Consider the following 20,769-nt stretch of genomic DNA (forward strand, 5'->3'; position numbering starts at 1 on the left):
ACACACACACTGTATGAAAGTGCCCATACCTGGCACAGGCCTCATCAATCCTGTGAGAATCTCTGGAATTACATGGTATGCAGGCTTCTGAGTCAGATGTTATCCCAGGGAAAGAGGCTTCCCTGCAGAGTAACTGATACAGATTAACAGCTGTCGGAACACCAGTGACCTTTGCTGCCACCACTGACGCCTGTAGACAATTCCTTAGGCCCCATTTGCAGAGCAGTTCTTACACTCCATGAGTGCCACGCGCTTGTTAAATGAACTAGCTAAAAATCTTTGCAAGCAGACTACTCAGAACAGAACGTGTTTTCTCAATTCTCCTAACTTGTTTATATCTTACAGGAGAAAGGACCCAAGTCTCCTATATCTATGTTCCTATGTATATATACACATGCATCAAATATACACATATAAACATATGTATGTATACATGCACGCAGACACACACACAAAAAATATTCTGAGAAACACTAAACTCAACAAGACATGGTTTTAGTCAATATAGGTAATATGACCTTATCTTTTCTATCCTTTCTCCCAGTGCTAAGTATTCAGGACCTTATGTAAGACAAGTTCTCCATTCCTTATAATCAGCCCCAGCCCATAAACTCTTCCTTGGATCTAACAGCAGCGCCTACATTTAGATCAAGATCACGGCAAAAACCTACACTTTAGGCCTCCATCCTACACTTTAGGCATCCTCCCTCCCTCCTTCTCACCTCCTAGTTGCTCTTCTTGCTCATACACACACACACACACACACACACACACACACACACACACACACACACCACAGAGAGTTATCCCACCCAATCAGACACACGCCCCTCTGCCTAAGCAGCTTCTTAGACTTAAGCTCCCTTAAAGTGCTTTGTTCATGTAAAACTACATTCTAGTGACACTAATCTCTCCTGTCTTTATTCTGGATTAGTCAGTGTAGACTTTTACAGTGATTTTAATATTTTAAAATGAGAAGCTGAAGAGGCTTCTGCTCTTTAGGAGATGAACTCTTCAGTCCTCGAGCAAGTGTAGGTGAGGGATTAATCAAAGTCTCTCTTAGATCATATTCTAACCAGTATTTCTTTCTGCCAGTTTGAGAAGTGAATTCTCAGAAAAGCATGCTCAAGGTTTGCCCACATGCCAGAGAGCAGCAGGCAGTAAAGGGGGGGTCACGTCCTTGCCATCCACAAGACAGGAGTTCACTCTACTATATTTTAAAACTGCCAGAGAAGAAAATACTACATTTTCTCAATAATTCAAAGCACCAGAGCATTTTCTCCTTGTGACACAAGACCATCCCAGATGCCTCTTGTCAGGACGAGCTTCTGTTTAAATGACTTTGAGAAGCACAGCTCGGGGCTGGAGAGATGGCTCAGCAGTTAAGAGCACTGACTGCTCTTCCAGGGGTCCTGTGTTCAATTCCCAGCAACCACATAGTGGCTCACAACCATCTGTAATGGGATCTGATGCCCTCTTCTGGTTAGTGTGAAAACAGATACAGTATACTCATATAAACAAAATATATAAATCTTTAAAAAAAGAAAAGCACAACTGGTTATGCAGCATAGTTTAACGTCAGATGTTTTCTTCTGGTTTGTGTTCATTGAGAAATGGGAAAGAATTAGGGCCAAGGAGATAGCTCAATGGGTAAACAGCTAAACAAGTGGAAGGACCTGAGCTCAGATCCCCAGCACCCATGGAAAGCTGATGCAGTAGATCATGTCTGTAATCCTAAAGCATTTATGGTGAGATGGGAAGGGAAGATAGGAGAATCCAGGAAATTTCCAAAAGCTCACAAACCAACTTCCTCGGTATAGGAAGTGGCAAAGAGGAGATTCTTTCCCAAATAAGGCAAAAAGTGAGGAGACCCAGCAACCAAGGACACCCTCTAGCATTAGTGAGCTATCAGCCCCTAAAACACACACACACACACACACACACACACACACACACATACATACACACACACATTTTAAAAGAAAACAAAAAACGGAGTTGGAGAGATGGCTCAGTTGTTAAGAGCACTGGCTGCTTTTCCAGTGAACCTGGGTTCGATTCTTAGCACCTACAGGACAGCTCACAACCATATGTAACTCCAGTTCCAGACCTTGCAGTGCTCTCTCCTGACTTTCACAGGCAATGCATGTACATGGTGCACAGACAACATGCAAGCGAAATACCTATACGCAATAAATATTTTAAAAGAAAAAACAAAACAGGATAGATAGACTAAGATGTCATGTTAACAAAATCCATGAGCATTAGAATTAGAGCTGTTACATATTTATTATACTCTCCTATGGTTTATAAATCTTATGTACTGGATATGTATTACTTTGGCAATCATATAAAATGAGTAGTAAAGCCTTGACTACCATTTCTATAAAGTAAACCATTTTGAATATGTTCTGTGCAGCCAAGAACCATTTTCAGCAAAAGTGCAGCTAGCATGGGCTAGCCCATCATTCAGTCTACACTCTGAAAGGTTGGTTCTTCCCCTCCAGCCTGCACATGATGTGGCTGGTGTTTATAACAAGAAGCACACATGGTGATTCAGGTTTTCCACCTGCCTTCCTCTCTGTTACGCCTACAGACAAGACTGCATCACACTCACTTTACACACGTTTTCCACCCTCTCGGTCACACTCAAAACTCTCCATGCTCATCGTACGTTAGACTGCACGTTCCCAGAGGCTGCCATACTTTGAAAATTAGTTTCTCTATATAAATAAGAAGAAACTGTAATAAATAGATGTTGAAAAACTTACCCAAAGGCAGAAGGGTTGATCCTGTTCAGAGCCATCACACATAACCTCAAAGCCTTCTCCTTTCTCTGCCCCTCCTTACCGACAGCCACAAGTGTTACAGTTTCAGATATCTCGTCAGTCACTGATTATATTCAGTTTATTTCCACTGACCCTCAGGAGGTCACGCCTTTCTGCCCTTTTTACTGCTACTGCCTGACATTCTCGCAGTGCCTTCTCTTTTTACTTTCAAGTCAGCCACCTCCCCTTAGGGTCATTGTATCTAGAATGCAGTTCCTCTACTTTACCCTGCTCAAAACTCAGCTGTCACATCCCTGCCCGCTTACTGAGGTGGGGCAGATAAAGAATGCTCAGACACTAACTTACACTTCCCAGACACCTCTTTGTTGCACATATCTGGAGGATGCCCAGTTTCATCTCCTGCATAACATTCCACTTGCTGTAAACAAGCCACATTACTTATCCACGTTTTTAGCACTAAGAGGTAGCATGGTCTGACTAGTATGTATTATCAACAGTGCTGTTGTGAATATATATACTGCAATTCTAAGTGTGTGTGTCCATATGTCACTGTAGCGTCTAGCAGTCAAACGGCTTACTAAAGAAGTCTAAAAAAATTTCTAAGTAGAAGTACCTCTTTTTTTCCTCCTACAGCATCAATTTCAATCATAATAACTAGTATGTAGTAAGAAATCACTAAATGTACTAGGAAGGAAGGGGGAGGGCAGGAAGAAGAGTGGAAAGAGATGTACTTGCAGATTATTTTGTCAAGGAAATTATTCCTTATTATGCAGCTGCTAAGGTCAGTAGGGGGCAGTCTTCACCAGCTGAGGGACCAGCCGACAGCAACACAGCAACACCTGTCAATGAATCTGGCTTACTTAGGCAGTGCCAGGAACCAGTTATTTTTGTCCATACACAGGCAATTCAACATACAGAACACCAGAACCACAAAAAAGAGCACGTATTCCAAGCCTAGGAGCTCTGAAAATTAACAGTAGTTTAAACAACCAAGGCTCCTTTTTTGAGTGTTTTTCCTTCCAAATTTGGGGAAATAGGAGTCCAGGGAAAACACAAATGAAGACGAATCCCTAGGTCACAGGGTCATAGACTCAGAAAGCTTAAAGGGTCAGTTTGCAGAAAAGCAGAGTCTCTTAATGAGATCCTGGCCTGGATTACTGGCTAGCTGGGTGTGGCAAATCCTGTCTGATGTCTAATTATCTTCACAAGGGAAATTTAACTAAAGTGCTTTTGAAGGGAGGGAAAATATTCCACTGGAGTTATGACTTGGTGACATCTCAGTTCCAATCACAGAGTTTAAGGCCTTCTATAACCACACAGAAAGAAGGATGCCCCAAAGGAGGCACAGAGCATTGCAGTCAGCATGCTCACTCACTGAACAATCCCCAAGCCTAACACTGCTGCAGAGCGCCCCCTGGCGGAACCTGGCTCCCACCATGCCAATTCAAGTGGTCTCCCCTATGCGATTTGACAAAATCCATTTCTGTAACCATGATCCTGGTCACCCACACAATCCACAGAGCTCTCAAGTGCACAGTTTTCAGCTAACATAAGCAAGTATACAGGCTATGTCTTCCTACTGGACAAACAGACAGATGCCACTTCAGAACAGGGATTGATGAGGCAACTTCTTAATTCCCCTGTGAACCCTGGGCTAAGACACAACTCTAAACCAATGGAGGATTTTAAAAAATCAATAGATGTCCACTAAGATATTTCAAAAGCTCTCACTTGTAAGTGTCACAGAACGCTGTCTTGGCTAAAATCATCCTCATGGATCCTCATCTCACCTGGCTTCCTTAACACATAACTAAATCCCTGAACCTCTCTAAAATTCTACTCCTCTGTAGAATGAGGTTAGTACCTACTACCTGAATTGTCCCACAGTTGAATAAAGCCATCTGTATAAGGTGCTCTAGGTGACACACAAATGCTCAGCTTGCCTTTTTATGCAATCTAGCAACTATCTGCTCAGGGGATGACACCACCCACAGTGGGCTGGGCCCTCCCACATCATTAATCGATAAAATGTTCCAACAGACTTAGCCACCCAGCCAAACTGATAGAAGCATTTTCTCAACTGAAGTCCACTCTTTTAGATGTCAATTAAAAAAAAAAACTAACCAGCACCCCCTCGCTATGGTTAGAATATGGAACAGCCACACAAAGCTCATGTGGAAGGCTCGATCCTCAATAAAATGGAAATGAGTAGACTGAGGTAAGATTGAGATAATGAATAGACTAATCTCTTGACCTGTATTGGGAGGCTGATGGAAAGGAAGAAATGCAACATGAGTACCTCTGAAGAGTATAGCTCAGGCTCATTCTCTCCCTCCCTCTCCTCAGATGCTGAGCGTCAAGTGACTTTTCTCTACCATCCCCTTCCTTGATGGTGTAAACCCTACCACAAGCTTGATAGAAAGCAGCAGAACAAGCTGGCCATGCACTGGAATCTCTGAAGAAGTGAGACAAAAGAAATGGTGCCTCCGTTAAGTTGGGATTTTTTTTCCTCTAGAATGTTGTCACAATGACAAAATACAGCCCAGTTGTATTTTGTGATAATAAAGTTTCTGGGCCAATGAGCTTCCCGACAATGGAGGTGGATCTGAGACTGGAGACTGTCACCGTGTTCCTCTTGATTGTCTTGGGATATTGATCTGCCCTATTGTTCCCTGGCTAATAAAACACTATCATTTTAATATTCTAAGCATTTAATTTATTATAGAGTCAAAACTAACAAAGAAATGAGCCCATGGCATATGGTCCCTGACAGCAGACAGTAGCACCTCTCATCAGTCCACTTCCTCACCCCTTCCCTTCATCCGCCATTCCTCTCACATACATTCAAGAGGTGCCGAGTTTCTCATGCTTTTTAGCAAGAATTTTTTCCGCTGGGAAATGTTTGCTGTTTGCTGGAGAGTAAGATTATCAACTTCCTGTCACGCTTTACAAGATTAGCAAGGACTTTGCAAAAATAGGGGCGCCAGCTCTGTATCTGCTTATCAGTAAGGCCATAGGACATAGGGCTGGTTATCAAAGTTTGCAAAGTTTCTAGGCAGATTCACCCAGAGCCTCTGTAAAACTAGACTTGCTGTAACATATTTAGACTTCTTAATTCCCCTGTGAACCCTGGGCTAAGACACAACTCTAAACCAATGGAGGATTTTAAAAAATCAATAGATGTCCACTAAGATATTTCAAAAGCTCTCACTTGTAAGTGTCACAGAACGCTGTCTTGGCTAAACATCATTGTTTCCACCTCAGTGATCACCACTTTTCAAGCATGGTTCCTTTTAAGAGCCACCCAATATCAGAAACACACACTCACCATTAGTGACAATAACTCATACTCGCTCTGTATTTAAATCCTCCAAGAGTAGAGCGGTCCCACTTGGGACCTCACTAAATCGTCAGCTCACTCTGTGAAAGAGCTCAAGTCAACTTTTCCCAGAGCAAAGAGAGCACAGGTGAGCAGGAACATCAATGAGAGCTCCCCATACCACTGCATAAGACTCCTACCCTATCCCACCAGAATTTCCCAAGGTCTACTTGCCCTTACCCGGTATCAGCCCTTTTCCTATCCCTTCCACCACTCCAAGTATGGACTAGATGCATCCCATGAACATCAATCATTCATTTGTCGAACGAACCGGAGCATCTTCTGTGCATCACACACTATGCTTGACTCTGGGTTATGGAAAACCATGACATCAGCGCAAATCCCCTACAAGGCAGGAAGTACAAGAAGGGAAACCGGAACAGACTCTAACTGTGTGAACACAAATAGCAGAAGGCAAATGGGATCCTTTTAGAGGTCAGTCATCCTGCGCACAAATAAGGCTCTCCCCAGATGTTGAGTTTGAGCAGAAGGGGCCTTAGGGTCATAACCAGCAGTGCACTCTGCTAATTGTTAGATCACCCTCTGGTGTCCTGGAAATCAAGGTCAATGTGAGCAGAGAGAGTTGCATCTGCAGATGAAACTGGTAGTACTTATTCGGGCTATTAGGTAACAATACCCACAAGGCCTTCAGCATCAGGACTGAGGCTTAGAAACAATTGTCAAGTAAGGCAAGTAGAGCCGGAAGATGCTAATACCTTGGAAACCATGAGCCTGGAAAGCGATCAAAAGATGGCAGTACCAAACTTAAAAGCTCACAGAAGTCACCCAACTACTACATCTGTTGCTGACACAAGCGTACTACAATTCCTGAAGAAGAAAGAGGTAAGTGCTCAAAGAAACTGCCCAACAATTACCTCTTGAAAGTCATAAATCACACTACTTGATTTGTCAGGTAATTACTTGAAACTTGGCACTTTTAGCCAAGAAAACTGAAAACTTCAAGGCTACATACCTGTTTATTAGAATGAGTAATATTCACCTGAGGAGTCTCTATAAAACTATAAAACTAGGCTGTTCAACCCGCTAATTTAGTCTGTAAAATTTCATGTGTACTCTCAATGTCTATTGTACTCTGTTATAGGAATGGTTTCAATGAAATTTTCATAAAAACCAAATCTTCAGTGTTCTTGGTATCTATTCAGCTGAGCATTTTAAAGCCAGATGTGAGATGTCATACCAGCAGAGCACGCGGATGGAGTATTGGGCATAGAAGAGCTCAGATAGGAGTCACTGAGATACGACACTGGGTGTAGACGAAACATCTTGTCACACAAACCAAAACTCCACCAAAGCTCTATGAGGGAGAACCTGAAGATACAGCTATTTTAACTTGCTATGAAAATACATAGAGTTATGGGATGTGGAGTAGAAGGCAAAACCCCTCAAGACAACAGTTATTTAAAACTGCATTTCTTAGGTAAAGTAGCAATGATTAAAACCAAAGCAACTGTAAATCTATCATGCTCTAGACAGTACAAAAAACTTTATTATAAAGGAAAAAGAATAATAAGACTACTCAAAACTACATGAGTAAGCGCTCAAGAACTCACAACAGCTATGGTTCTTAACACTCCATCACAGAAGGATCGGGGTCCAGAAGGCCTCACCCCTCCTGGAAGATCTACTGACAGAAAATGGTTACCAAACAAAGAAATAACATTCCTCGGTGCTGTAGTCACTGCTTGACCATCCCACCCCCCAGTAAGTAATCCCCCAGACCATGCTCATGCAAACAATTCTAACTTAATTTGATAGACCACACATACATTCACATGCAACATGAAAGTAGAAGGGGGCCTCATTGGGCATTTTAGCAGGAAAGAACGAGAATGAAAGCTAGCAAGGGGGGAGGGGTGTGAAAGTGACCAAAATTCATTATTATCTATGTATGAAATGTTGATGAACTTTTTATTATGTGTATATAAATGTGTGTGTCTGTGTGTGTGTCTGTGTGTGTGTGTGTGTGTGTGTGTGTGTGTGTGTGTGTGTGTGTGTTTTGATTTTTGAGATAGGGTTTCTTTGTATAATCCAGGCTGTCCTGGAACTAGTTCTGTAAATCAAGCTGCCTTAGTGCTTGTGTTAGTTAAGGGCATGCACACACACACACACACACACACACACACACACACACATCTGGATCTACCTGGATCTTCTTATTATTTTTAAAAGGGCTAGAGCAATGCCTCAGCAGGTAAAACTACTCCACCTATCCCGACTATCTGAGTTAAATCCCCAAGACACATACACACACAGTGGAAAGCGACAACTAACTCCTACAAGCTGTCATCTGACTTCCAAGGAGCATGCACACATGCACTCGAGCACACATGCACTCAAGTACATGTGCACACAAAATAAGTACATCAAAAAGTTTTCAGTTGGGCTGGAGAGATGGCTCAGAGGCTAAGAGCACCCGACTGCTCTTCCTGAGGTCCTGAGTTCAATTCCCAGCAACCACATGGTGGCTCACAACCATCTGTAAAGAGATCTAGTGTATCTGAAGACAGCTACAGTGTACTTACATATAATAAATAAATAAATCTTTTAAAAAAAAGTTTTCAGTTACAAAATAAAAACTCAAAACTGATCAATGTACTGGTTAGAATGCATAAGCATCATTGCCAAAACGGCCTTAGTTCTGAGGCTGCCAAGCTAAGGGCAAGAGACAGCAAGCTAACTCTGTCTTCTTAGTCAAAATTGCAGCATTTGAGTGGCAGCCACTAGGTGCTGAGCCTCCAAATCAATAATGGCATACTTTAATTTATAGATGTCAGAAGCTCATTAGGAATTTTTGTAAAATAGCCCTCAACAACTGCTTATACTAATTATATGTAGATATGATATTTTGGACCTATCAGGTTTAATCAAATATATTATTAACATTAAAAAGGAATCAGTTCAAATACAAGTGCTAAGAAATTAATAAGTCTATCTCATAATGGAGGTGTTTACAAAGCAAACTATCACTTTTTTCTTCTTCCAAAAAAAATATAAAACAGGGCACCACTATTCTCCATTTTCTAAGTAAAAGCACACTCCCACAGGAGAAAATTTTAATTTTGCTCTGTAGTTTTATCTACTTTTCTATTTTCTGGTTTGTCCCGAGAAGTCACAAGGGCAAGGAGAAGATCAGCCTGAAGTCAGAGTCCAGAGGCTCTGAAATTCGCCAGAACACTCCATATGGCATCCTGGACTAACAAACACCAGTCGCTGTACAAGAGAAAAGACAACAGCAAATACGTGTGATTGTCTGCCAAATACATAAAGCCCTGAATACACATCTTTCCCGGACTTAAATATGGCTCTGGAAGTAAAACAGCAGGTTTCTAGTCCCATCACTCTTAAATGGTGACATGAACACTTCTGGGGATGGTGTACTGAGATGACACAGAATGTAAATACTGGAGCAGAATCCTGTGAGTCTTGCAAGTTAATGGGAAATAGGTATAAACATAGTTTCTGTTTCTATATTTTGAACTATGCAAACTGAACTACAGCTCAGTGGTAGAGCACCTACCTAGTTTGCCCAAACCTTCAGCAACAAATATTCATATTCAGTCATTTTTCTCCTGTAATTTTAGTATTGGGGAAGTTCATGGTCATAATTGTTACATAATGGATTGAAGACCAGCCTTGGTGTCATGAGATTCTGTCTCCAGAGAAAATAATTAAATACATGATAAAATATACAATCACAGAGATTTTCATTATAACACTGCCATCGCTAAAACTTCAGAAACCTGGGAGTCAAATAAGAATGAACCAAGACTAATATGTAAATAACATGTAAACAGTATATAAATGAGCATGATCTCTAGTTAATGTGAGTTGTTTGCCGATTGAACTGATTAATATTAGATAGCAGTGTCATGTACTATTTTTCCTATAATCAGAATTCTTTTCATTAAAAAATAAAACTAAAAAGTGAAAAGTTTCTCGGGTTATCAGAGCAAATCATAATTTAACTCTCATGAACTGGACAAGTATTCAGTTCAGCTTTTAAGACTGCACCCAAATGTAACAATAACAGCAGCACAAACCATACTAAAACAAAGAGAATGAAGTCCTGCATGGAATCGGACAAAGCCATCCTTTTACCACATCTGCATACCAACGACAGAGCTCTGCTCTCTGGCTCAGGCCTTAATCCCATCCATGCCCTAGGTTAGCTTTCAATATCAGCAAATAAAAACCATGAATCAATGAATCTGCCTCTGGTGCTTCCTTCCTCGTCATTGATGTATGGCCAAGTTGTGCAAGAGGGGATGATCTGGAGAAAGGCTGGGCCTTAAGGACAGCTTTTACATTGGGACAATTAGTTATTTGAGGTTTTACTATTTTCATTACAACTGTAACTATATAATAAAAAATGTCAAGCCACACGGAACAGTAACAATAAAACACAGCAAACGATCCCCTGAAATCACATTATTCACAGTAGTGGTTTAGTGCTTGTGATGTTTTATTTTTGTTTCAAAATCTACCTTTGAATACATGAAAAAATGATATGGGGAAGTTGAGGCAGGAGGATGGCAGGGGCCTGGGAATTTAAGACAAGATAGAGTAAATTCTCAGACACTTGTCTCAAAAACAAAACAAGGGGACTGGGGAGATGGCTCAGCAGTTCAGAAGCACAGGCAGCCCTCACACAGGGCTGGGTTTCGTTCTCAATCCTCACACAACAGCTCAGACATCTATATATAATTCCACTTAAAGTTCTGGCCTCTGCAGACATGAGGTATGCATGTGGCGCACATTTATATACACAGGTAAAACACCATCCACATAAAGATATATAAATCTATCTTCAAGGAACTGACCGTTCCTCACCCACTATACTTATAAAAACTTAAATGTGTATTAATTAATTATAGACTGTGCTGCAGGGAAATGAACATTGTTGGGTGCTATTATGGGATACAAATGTGTATTAACATCGGAAGACAACGTGCCCTAATCTGTGCTACAGACCATATGTCTGTGTACCCCCAAATTTATGTTGACATTTTTATTCTATTATTTTGCATTTGATTGATTGATTGATTGATTGATTGATTGATTGATTTTGTGCTGGGGATAGAACTGAAGAGCTCATGCATGTGGGAAAAGCTGCCTCCAGCCCACTGCCTCCAGCTGAAACCTTAACTCACAGTAGGAAGGACTTAGGACTTAGGCCTTTGGGGAGTAATTCGTTTCCGTGATTCCAAGAACTCGGCCATGGAACCTGGTCCATGGAGAAGAAGAGCCGAGCACATGTTCTCTACTGCCAGGATTAACAGAAGACAGATGTCTACAAAGGTAGAGGCAGGCCTCCAGACACAGGATCTGACAGTGTCCGCTGACTGGAATTCCCAGCCTGCAAAACTATGAGATCAGAAATGTTGCTTGATGCACATAGACTGTAGTGTCTAATTACAGCAGCTCAAACCAAGATTCCCTAGAACTCAATCTGGGTGTGTCCTAAAAACCAGCCCGCAGTACTTTAAAACTAACTTATAAGGCATACACCTAGAGCTCACTTATTTTAAGTTCACACATTTCAGAGGAATTGACTGTACCTACAGGGTTTGGCAGGAAGTGGGACAGTAGTGACTTGAGTTTATATATTTGTCAAAACTCAAAGAGCTGAATGCTAGGAAAGGTAAATTTGATTGTCTGGTAAACATAAAAGATAAGTGTACAAAAACTTAGATGATGCAAAAGCACATGTGTAAAAATGATATGCAAATTAACTGCACAGTGCCTCTGGACACAGGGATATAGGAACAGACAGCCACCGCTACCCACGGTTCTGTTCTGTGCCAGCCCAGGTTACTGTATCCAGCAAAACTCTCAATTAACATTGATGGAGAAACCAAGATATTCCATGACAAAACCAAATTTACACAATATCTTTCTACAAATCCAGCACTACAAAGGATAATAAATGGTAAACCCCAACATAAGGAGGCAAGCTATACCCTAGAAGAAGCAAGAAACTAATCGTCTTGGCAACAAAACAAAGAGAATGAAAGCACACAAACATAACCTCACATCCAAATATGAATATAAAGGGAAACAATAATCACTATTCCTTAATATCTCTCAATATCAATGGCCTCAACTCCCCAATAAAAAGACATAGATTAACAAACTGGATACGCAACGAGGACCCTGCATTCTGCTGCCTACAGGAAACACACCTCAGAGACAAAGACAGACACTACCTCAGAGTGAAAGGCTGGAAAACAACTTTCCAAGCAAATGGTCAGAAGAAGCAAGCTGGAGTAGCCATTCTAATATCAAATAAAATCAATTTCCAACTAAAAGTCATCAAAAAAGATAAGGAAGGACACTTCATATTCATCAAAGGAAATATCCACCAAGATGAACTCTCAATCCTAAATATCTATGCCCCAAATACAAGGGCACCTACATACTTAAAAGAAACCTTACTAAAGCTCAAAGCACACATTACACCTCACACAATAATAGTAGGAGATTTCAACACCCCACTCTCATCACTGGACAGATCATGGAAACAGAAATTAAACAGAGACATAGAGAAACTAACAGAAATTATGAACCAATTGGATCTAACAGATACTTACATCCGAAAATAAAAGGATATACCTTCTTCTCAGTACCTCATGGAACCTTCTCCAAAATTGACCATATAATTGGTCATAAAACAGGCCTCAACAGATACAGAAAGATAGAAATAATCCCAAGCCCACATATACATGGAAGTTGAACAATGCTCTACTCAATGATAACCTTGTCAAGGAAGAAATAAAGAAAGAAATTAAAGACTTCTTAGAATTTAATGAAAATGAAGGTACAACATACCCAAACTTATGGGACACAACGAAAGCGGTACTAAGAGGAAAACCTCATAGCTCTGAGTGCCTGCAGAAAGAAACAGGAGAGAGCATATGTCAGCAGCTTGACAGCACACCTTAAAGCTCTAGAACAAAAAGAAATAAATAAACCCAAGAGGAGTAGAAGGCAGGAAATAATCAAACTCAGAGCTGAAATCAACCAAGTAGAAACGAAAAGGACTATACAAAGAATCAACAAATGCAGGAGCTGGTTCTTTGAGAAAATCAACAAGATAGATAAACCCTTGGCCAGACTAACCAGAGGTCACAGAGAGTGTATCCAAATTAAGAAAATCAGAAATGAAAAGGGAGACATAACAACAGAATCTGAAGAAATTTTAAAAAAAAATCATCAGATCCTACTACAAAAGCCTATATTCAACAAAACTGGGAAATCTGGAGGAAATGGACAATTTTCTAGACAGATACCAGGTACCAAAGTTAAATCAGGAACAAATAAATCATCTAAACAAACCCATAACTCCTAAAGAAATAGAAGCAGTTATTAAAAGTCTCCCAATCAAAAAGAGCCCAGGTCCAGATGGATTCAGTACAGAATTCTATCAGACCTTCATAGAAGACCTCATACCAATACTGTCCAAACTATTCACAAAACTGAAACAGACGGAGCACTACCAAATTCCTTCTATGAAGCCACAATTACTCTTATACCTAAACCACACAAAGACCCAACAAAGAAAGAGAACTTCAGACCAATTTCCCGTGTGAATATTGACACAAAAATACTCAATAAAATTCTTGCAAACCGAATCCAAGAACACATCAAAACGATCATCCATCATGATCAAGTAGGCTTCATCCCAGGGATGCAGAGATGGTTTAATATATGAAAGTCCATCAATGTAATCCACTATATAAACAAACTCAAAGATAAGAACCACATGATCATTTCATTAAATGCTGAGAAAACATTTGACAAAATTCAACACCACTTCATGATAAAAGTCCTGGAAAGAACAGGAATTCAAGGTCCATACCTAAACATAGTAAAAGCAATATACAGCAAACTAGTAGCTAACATCAAACTAAATGGAGAGAAACTTGAAGCAATCCCACTAAAATCAAGGACTAGACAAGGCTGCCCACTCTCTCCCTACTTATTCAATATAGTACTCGAAGTCCTAGCCAGAGCAATCAGAAAGCAAAAGGAGGTAAAAAGGGATACAAATTGGAAGGGAAGAAATTAAAATATCACTATTTGCAGATGATATGACAGTGTACTTAAGTGACCCCAAAAGTTCCACCAGAGAACTACTTAACCTGATAAACAACTTCAGCAAAGTGTCAGGGTATAAAATTAACTCAAATAAATCAGTAGCCTTCCTCTACTCAAAGGATAAACAGTCTGAGAAAGAAATTAAGGAAATGACACCCTTCACAATAGTCCCAAATAACATAAAATATCTTGATGTGACTTTAACCAAGCATGTGAAAGATCTGTATGACAAGAATTTCAAATCTCTGAAGAAAGAAATTGAGGAAGATCTCAGAAGATGGAAAGATCTTCCATGCTCATGGATTGGCAGGATTAATATAGTAAAAAATGGCCATTTTGCCAAAAGCAATCTACAGATTCAATGCAATCCCCATCAAAATTCCTACTCAATTCTTTATAGAGATAGAAAGAGCAATTTGCAAATTCATTTGGAATAACAAAAAACCCAGGATAGCAAAAACTATACTCAACAATAAAAGAACTTCTGGGAGAATCACCATCCCTGACCTCAAGCAGTATTACAGAGCAATATTCATAAAAACTGTATGGTATTGGTACAGGTAGATCAGTGGAACAGAATTGAAGACCCAGAAATGAATTCACACACCTATAGCCACTTGATCTTTGACAAAGGAGCTAAAACCATCCAACGGAAGAAAGATAGCATTTTCAACAAATGGTGCTGGTTCAACTGGAGGTCAGCATGTAGAAGAATGCAAATCGATCCATTCTTATCACCATGTACAAAGCTTAAGTCCAAGTGGATCAAGGACCTCCACATCAAACCAGATATACTCAAACTAATAGAAAAAAAAGTGGGAAGAGTCTCAAACACATGGGCACTGGAGAAAATTTCCTGAACAAAACACCAATGACTTACGTTCTAATATCAAGAATCGACTAATGGAACCTCATAAAACTGCAAAGCTTTTGTAAAGCAAAAGACACTGTCATTAGGACAAAACGGAAACCAACAGATTAGAAAAATATCTTTAACAATCCTCTATCTGATAGAAGGCTAATATCCAACATATACAAAGAACTCAAGAAGTTAGACTCCAGAGAGCCAAATCACCCTACTAAAAAATGGGGTACAGAGCTAAACAAAACATTCTCAGCTGAGGATTATTGAATGGCTAAAAAGCACCTAAAGAAATGTTCAACAGCCTTAGTCATCAGGGAAATGCAAATCAAAACAACCCTGAGATTCCACCTCCCACCAGTGAGAATGGCTAAGATAAAAAACTCAGGTGACAGCAGATGCTGGCGAGGATGTGGAGAAAGAGGAACACTCCTCCATTGTTGGTGGGATTGCAGACTGGTTGAACCAGTCTGGAAATCAGTCTGGAGGTTCCTCAGAAAATTGGACATTACACTACCTGAGGACCCAGCTATACCTCTCTTGGGCATATACCCAAAAGATGCTCCAACATACAACAAAGACACATGCACCACTATGTTCATAGCAGCCTTATTTATAATAGCCAGAAGCTGGAAAGAACCTAGATGACTTTCAACAGAGGAATGGATTCAAAAAATGTGGAACATCTACACAATGGAATACTACTCAGCTACCAAAAACAATGACTTCATGAAATTCACAGGCAAATGGAATGAACTAGAAAATATCATCCTGAGTGAGGTTACTCTTGGTATGTACTCATTGATAAGTGGATATTAGCCAAAAAGCTCAAATTACCCAAGATGCAATCTACAGACTACAGGAAGCTCAAGAAGAAGGATGACCAAAATGCAGATGTCCCCACTCCTTCTTAAAAGGGAGAAAAATATTCATAGGAGGGGATGTGGAAGCAAAGTTTAGAGCAGTGACTCAAGGAATGGCCATTCAGAGCCTACATGCATGTGGCCCACATATATATAGCCACCAAAACTAGTTAAGATTGATGAACCTAAAAAATGCATGCAGAAAGGGACTGGATATAGATCTCTCCTGAGAGACATAACCAGAGCACGCCCAATACAGAGGTCAATGCTAGCAGCAAATCACCGAACTGAGAATAGGACCCCCTTAGGGGAAATTAGAGGAAGTATTGTAAGAGTTGAAGGAGCTTTCAACCCCATACAAACAACAACGCCAACCAACCAGAGCTTCCAGGGACTAAACCACTACCAAAACACTATACATGGACCGACCCAGGGCTCCAACTGCATATGTACCAGAGAATAGCCTTGTTGAGGCACCAGTGGAAGGGAAAGCCCTTGGTTTGGACCCCCAGTGCAGGGGAATATGGGAGTGGGCAATAAGGGGGATGTATAGAGGGAATACCCATATGGGGGAGGAGGAGGGGAGGGAATGGGGGCTTATGAACAGAAAACCAGGAAGGGAATAACCTTTAAAATGTAAGTAAAGAAATATATAATAAAAAATTTAAAAAAAAAAAAACCCTGCTTGGATTGGCTGGTGCCACTAACAGGGCTACTACACAGGGCCACTAACAGGGTCACATTCGTGATAACATTAAACAAAATGTTTTCCTTATTTAAGCTCTGTTGAATATCTAGGCTGCCTTTAAAGGTCCAAACGAATATTCAATCAACTGGTGCCATCACTGCCTTTGAGTAAGAAAATACCAGAATTTGGAGGGAACTTGGACAAGAGTTGAGTTCTGCCCTTCTTCCTCCAAAAGATATTCATCTACTTATATGATAAAAATAAAGTGAAGTATGTGCTCAATGGACAGAGACCATAAATATGAAATTGTGTGCTTGCATATTGATCCCCTCCCCTAACACACACACACACACACACACACACACACACGTGATCTTACCAATTTGGATTCTCCACACTTTCCCGGAAAACTGACTCTTCCCTCATGGATGCATACTGTGTCCACGTGAGGCAGTGACTCCGGATAGCCATGTTCCTTTTCTGAAGACTGAGCCATGACTCTTCTTCTAGTTGGATATCAGGTACCTTTAAAATACTCACCTGCCCAACAGAGAAAGGACAGCATTCTCAACTTAGGAAGAACAAGCCACATGAAGACTCTGCCTAGAGCCCATCTCAGTCTTGGATAACAGGGGGGACCACTGATCCTGATGTAGATAGCACTTCAACCTATCCGGACACACTGTGGACTCACTACATGCTGTGAAGGACTTGCGAGTGACCCAGGACTCATGGAGAACAGTAAACAAATTATCAGCTGTTCTGTGTCTCTTCTGGGGCTGGCCTCCTCGAGTTGATGGCTTCTCACCAGGCCCACCTACATGCTCCCATGCAGGGCAGTATCAAGCGAAATAGTTTCCTCGTTGTAATCTCTGTTCAGTCCCTAGAAATCGATGCTTTCCCAGGTGGAGAGGACAAGGAAAGCTACAAAGGCAGAACTGTACAAGTCAGAGCCTTAAATTATTTAAGAATTGAGATACAAGGCGAAGCTGAATGCCTTTCTGAATAATAGATTCTAAGTGCTATATAGGGCAAAGGCAGCTATGAGCTCTGCAAAAGCCAGTGATAATTTGCTGTGGAAGTGTAACGCGGTTTCCCATCTGCAAGTCGAAAGAAGTTCATTTTCTCTGTAGTTCCAGCTTTCTCTCCATTGAGAGAATAACAGTTCTTTAACCCACAATGAAGAATGGATGGAAGCTGCCATTTTTCCTAGTATAAGCACAGCAATTTAATTTGCAAGCTAATGCTGTGCCCAGCTGTGTCCCATATCACAGAGGGAATCTCTTCCGGGGAGTCTTTTAAAGTGTCTGTCCAGATGCTCTCCTCTTATGTCTTAAAAGACCCCCATCAAAAATCATACATTGTGATGGGAGAGCATCATAGCTATCCAAAGCACTAGGCTAAGTGACAGTGAGTGCTTAGTCATAGATAGAACATCTACACCCATCACCCTAAGGGTCAGGGAACAAGGTGCCAGAGAGAAGAGAAATACTGAGGAAGGGGTGGGTGCTGTAAGAGACTATCTTACAGATATGACATGACTGTTGCACACATAAACTCCTAAAGGCTGTGTGTTCCTACATAAGACCCGCCCAAGATGGAGCCAGTTAAAAAGTCCAGTCTAGATAGCATCGATAGGCAAAGGCTTAGCCGAGGAGTTATTGACAGTTGATGTCTGCTAGAGGAGGGAGAGTCACTTTACTTTGGAGAGGTACCCATGTCCCCGTAGATAACCACAAACCCAAGTAGATATTGGCAACAGTAGTTAGACTCAATGATTAAAAAATACTAACACTAGAACAGAAGTTAAAACAGAGGTTTGGAGGGAAATGTGTTGGGAGTCTGAAAGGAGTTGGGAGTGGGGGGTGTCGATAAGATCAAGACATTGTATACAGGTATAAAATTTTCAGGATAAATAAAAATTATCTTCAATAATATTTCTACAGCTAGGAATAGTGGTTCACATCTGTAATCTCAGCACTTAGATGGCTGAGGCAGGAGGATTATTCTCAGTCTGAGGGCAGCCTAGGCCAAACAGTGAGTTCTAGGCCTGCCTGGGCTATAGTGTGAGGCCTTCTCTCAAGAAGAAAAATCTTCAGATGGTTCAAGCCATGCAAGTGACGGTCTCCACTCACCTCCGTCCAACACAGAATCAGCAGAGTGCTTAAGGGTATCAAAGAGAGAAAACAATTTTCTATAATGAAGATTCCAGCATCAGCAACCTTATTGTACAGAAATACACACCAGAAGGCTTGCACGGGACACTAGGAATATCGCGCTCTCTGAAACAGCTATTATGTCTGACCATGCATTACAAACAGAAGTGTGGCCTTCCTGACCTAAAGGGGATTGACATTTACAATCTGTTCATTTGTAATTGTCCTTACCTAAAGGCCATTGGCAATTATGGGCAGACTAGAAAAGAAAACACTTCGTTCAAGACATCAAAAGTACCCACAAAATAATCATCAAGTCTCCCCACATTCACCAAGGATGGAAATCAACACACAGCATATCATGCAACATCTGCCAAAACTAGGGTGGACATGGAAGAAATATTCCCCTACCAAGCTATGAGATTTGGAGAAGCAAGAAATTCTAACACCACTTCATATCAGAAAAAGCTGTCTTTTTCTATGATTATTAAAGTTCTTCAATTCTATATCCACTGTGATTAAACTCTGAAATGAATTTACCTTTCTTAAAACTTCTGGAACCACATTCTGACAGATAGCAATCCTCTTTCTATAGATGAGTCCTGTTGATTCATCTAGAAAAAGAAAATTTCATAGCCAAAAAATAATTAGAAAAGTAAAATGTATTCTTATCCAGGAGTCCATAGAGCTTCTTAATTCAATTTAGACTGTCAGCATGTAGAATTCTTACAGATAAGGCTTAATATAAAACTCAGTTCTCCGGGGACTGGAGAGATGACTCCCTGGTTAAGAGTGCTTACTTACAGTTCTTACACAAAATAAACAAAGTTCAGATCCAAGCATCTACCTCAGGCACCTCACAATTTCCTATACCTCCACTCCCAAGGGTTCCAATCTGATCTCCTCAGACACCTACACCCAGGCGCATATACGCACACAGACATACACCCATAAACACAATACAAAGTAAAATCAATCTTTTCTTAAAACATTCTCTGTTTCTGATCAGTGTTCTGAGCCAAATCTCAAATGCTTAAGGGAATAAAGATAGAACAACACAGAACACACATACTAAAGCTGAAAAAATGAATCACCAATGAGCCACCACTCTGAGTGACTAATGTCAAGCGTCCAGCAGCAGTGGCCAATGGCCACCTGCTCAACAACAAGGAAGATGGAAACAGGTTCTGCCACATCCTGGACCACAGTGTCAGGCGCAGATTTCTAACTGTATACTTAATTAACTACATAAGTCACATTCTTCTCTCATAGAGGAATAAAACGTGTGACCAGAGCATCATCCTAGAGGAATGTTAAAACTACCCATAATAATGACAACAATGAGTTAAAATAAAAGGAAACAGAAGAAAAGAAAAAGATAGCCTGAAGCATTGCCATTTCTCTATGAATTATTAAGGCTCAGTCACAGTGCAGGGCTTCCCAGACTCTGACTACAGCTGTCCTGGCCCCTGATACAAACACCCTGACCACCAGGATCCTGTTGGCAAGAAACAAATGCTCCACCCCAAGCAGTACTTTGGTCATCTCAGCCAATGTGAGCAACACATATACTAAAAATCGAGTAGCTTCCGAGCATGGTGGTACATGCCTTTAATCCCAGTCCCTAGGAGACAGAAGCAGGTGGTTCTCTATGAGTTCTAGGCTAGCCTAGTGAACATAGCAAGTTTCAGGTCAGCCAGGGCTACCTAGCAAGACTATGTCCTTAAAACAAACAAAAGAAGAAGAAAAAAACAGAGGCAAAGCTGACAACATAAAATCACAACCAGCACTCTATGCCACTCTAGAATATGGACTTTATCGTCTCGTTTGGTCCTCATAGCAATCTAAATAAACAGGATTATGTTTCCCCACTTGACAGATAAAGACCTTGAGCCTTTAAAAAGTTCTAAGGCC

The 20,769-nt window shown here is 40.8% G+C and overlaps 1 protein-coding gene across 2 annotated transcripts in view; it reads right to left on the minus strand.

Moving 5' to 3' along the window:
- Positions 1–20,769, minus strand: part of Prelid2 (PRELI domain containing 2) — an 86,956-nt gene that overhangs the window by 51,075 nt on the left and 15,112 nt on the right. For both annotated transcript variants that reach the window (XM_087593502.1, NM_001271333.1), the window contains exons 3-4: positions 19,396–19,469; positions 17,079–17,239 (exon numbers count right to left, since the gene is read on the minus strand). In XM_087593502.1, the coding sequence (XP_087449628.1) occupies positions 17,079–17,239; positions 19,396–19,469 (235 nt within the window). The remainder of the gene's footprint in view (positions 1–17,078; positions 17,240–19,395; positions 19,470–20,769) is intronic.

This window comes from Rattus norvegicus, chromosome 18, assembly GCF_021556685.1.
Source record: "Rattus norvegicus strain SHRSP/BbbUtx chromosome 18, alternate assembly SHRSP_T2T, whole genome shotgun sequence".
Lineage (NCBI taxonomy): Eukaryota > Metazoa > Chordata > Mammalia > Rodentia > Muridae > Rattus > Rattus norvegicus.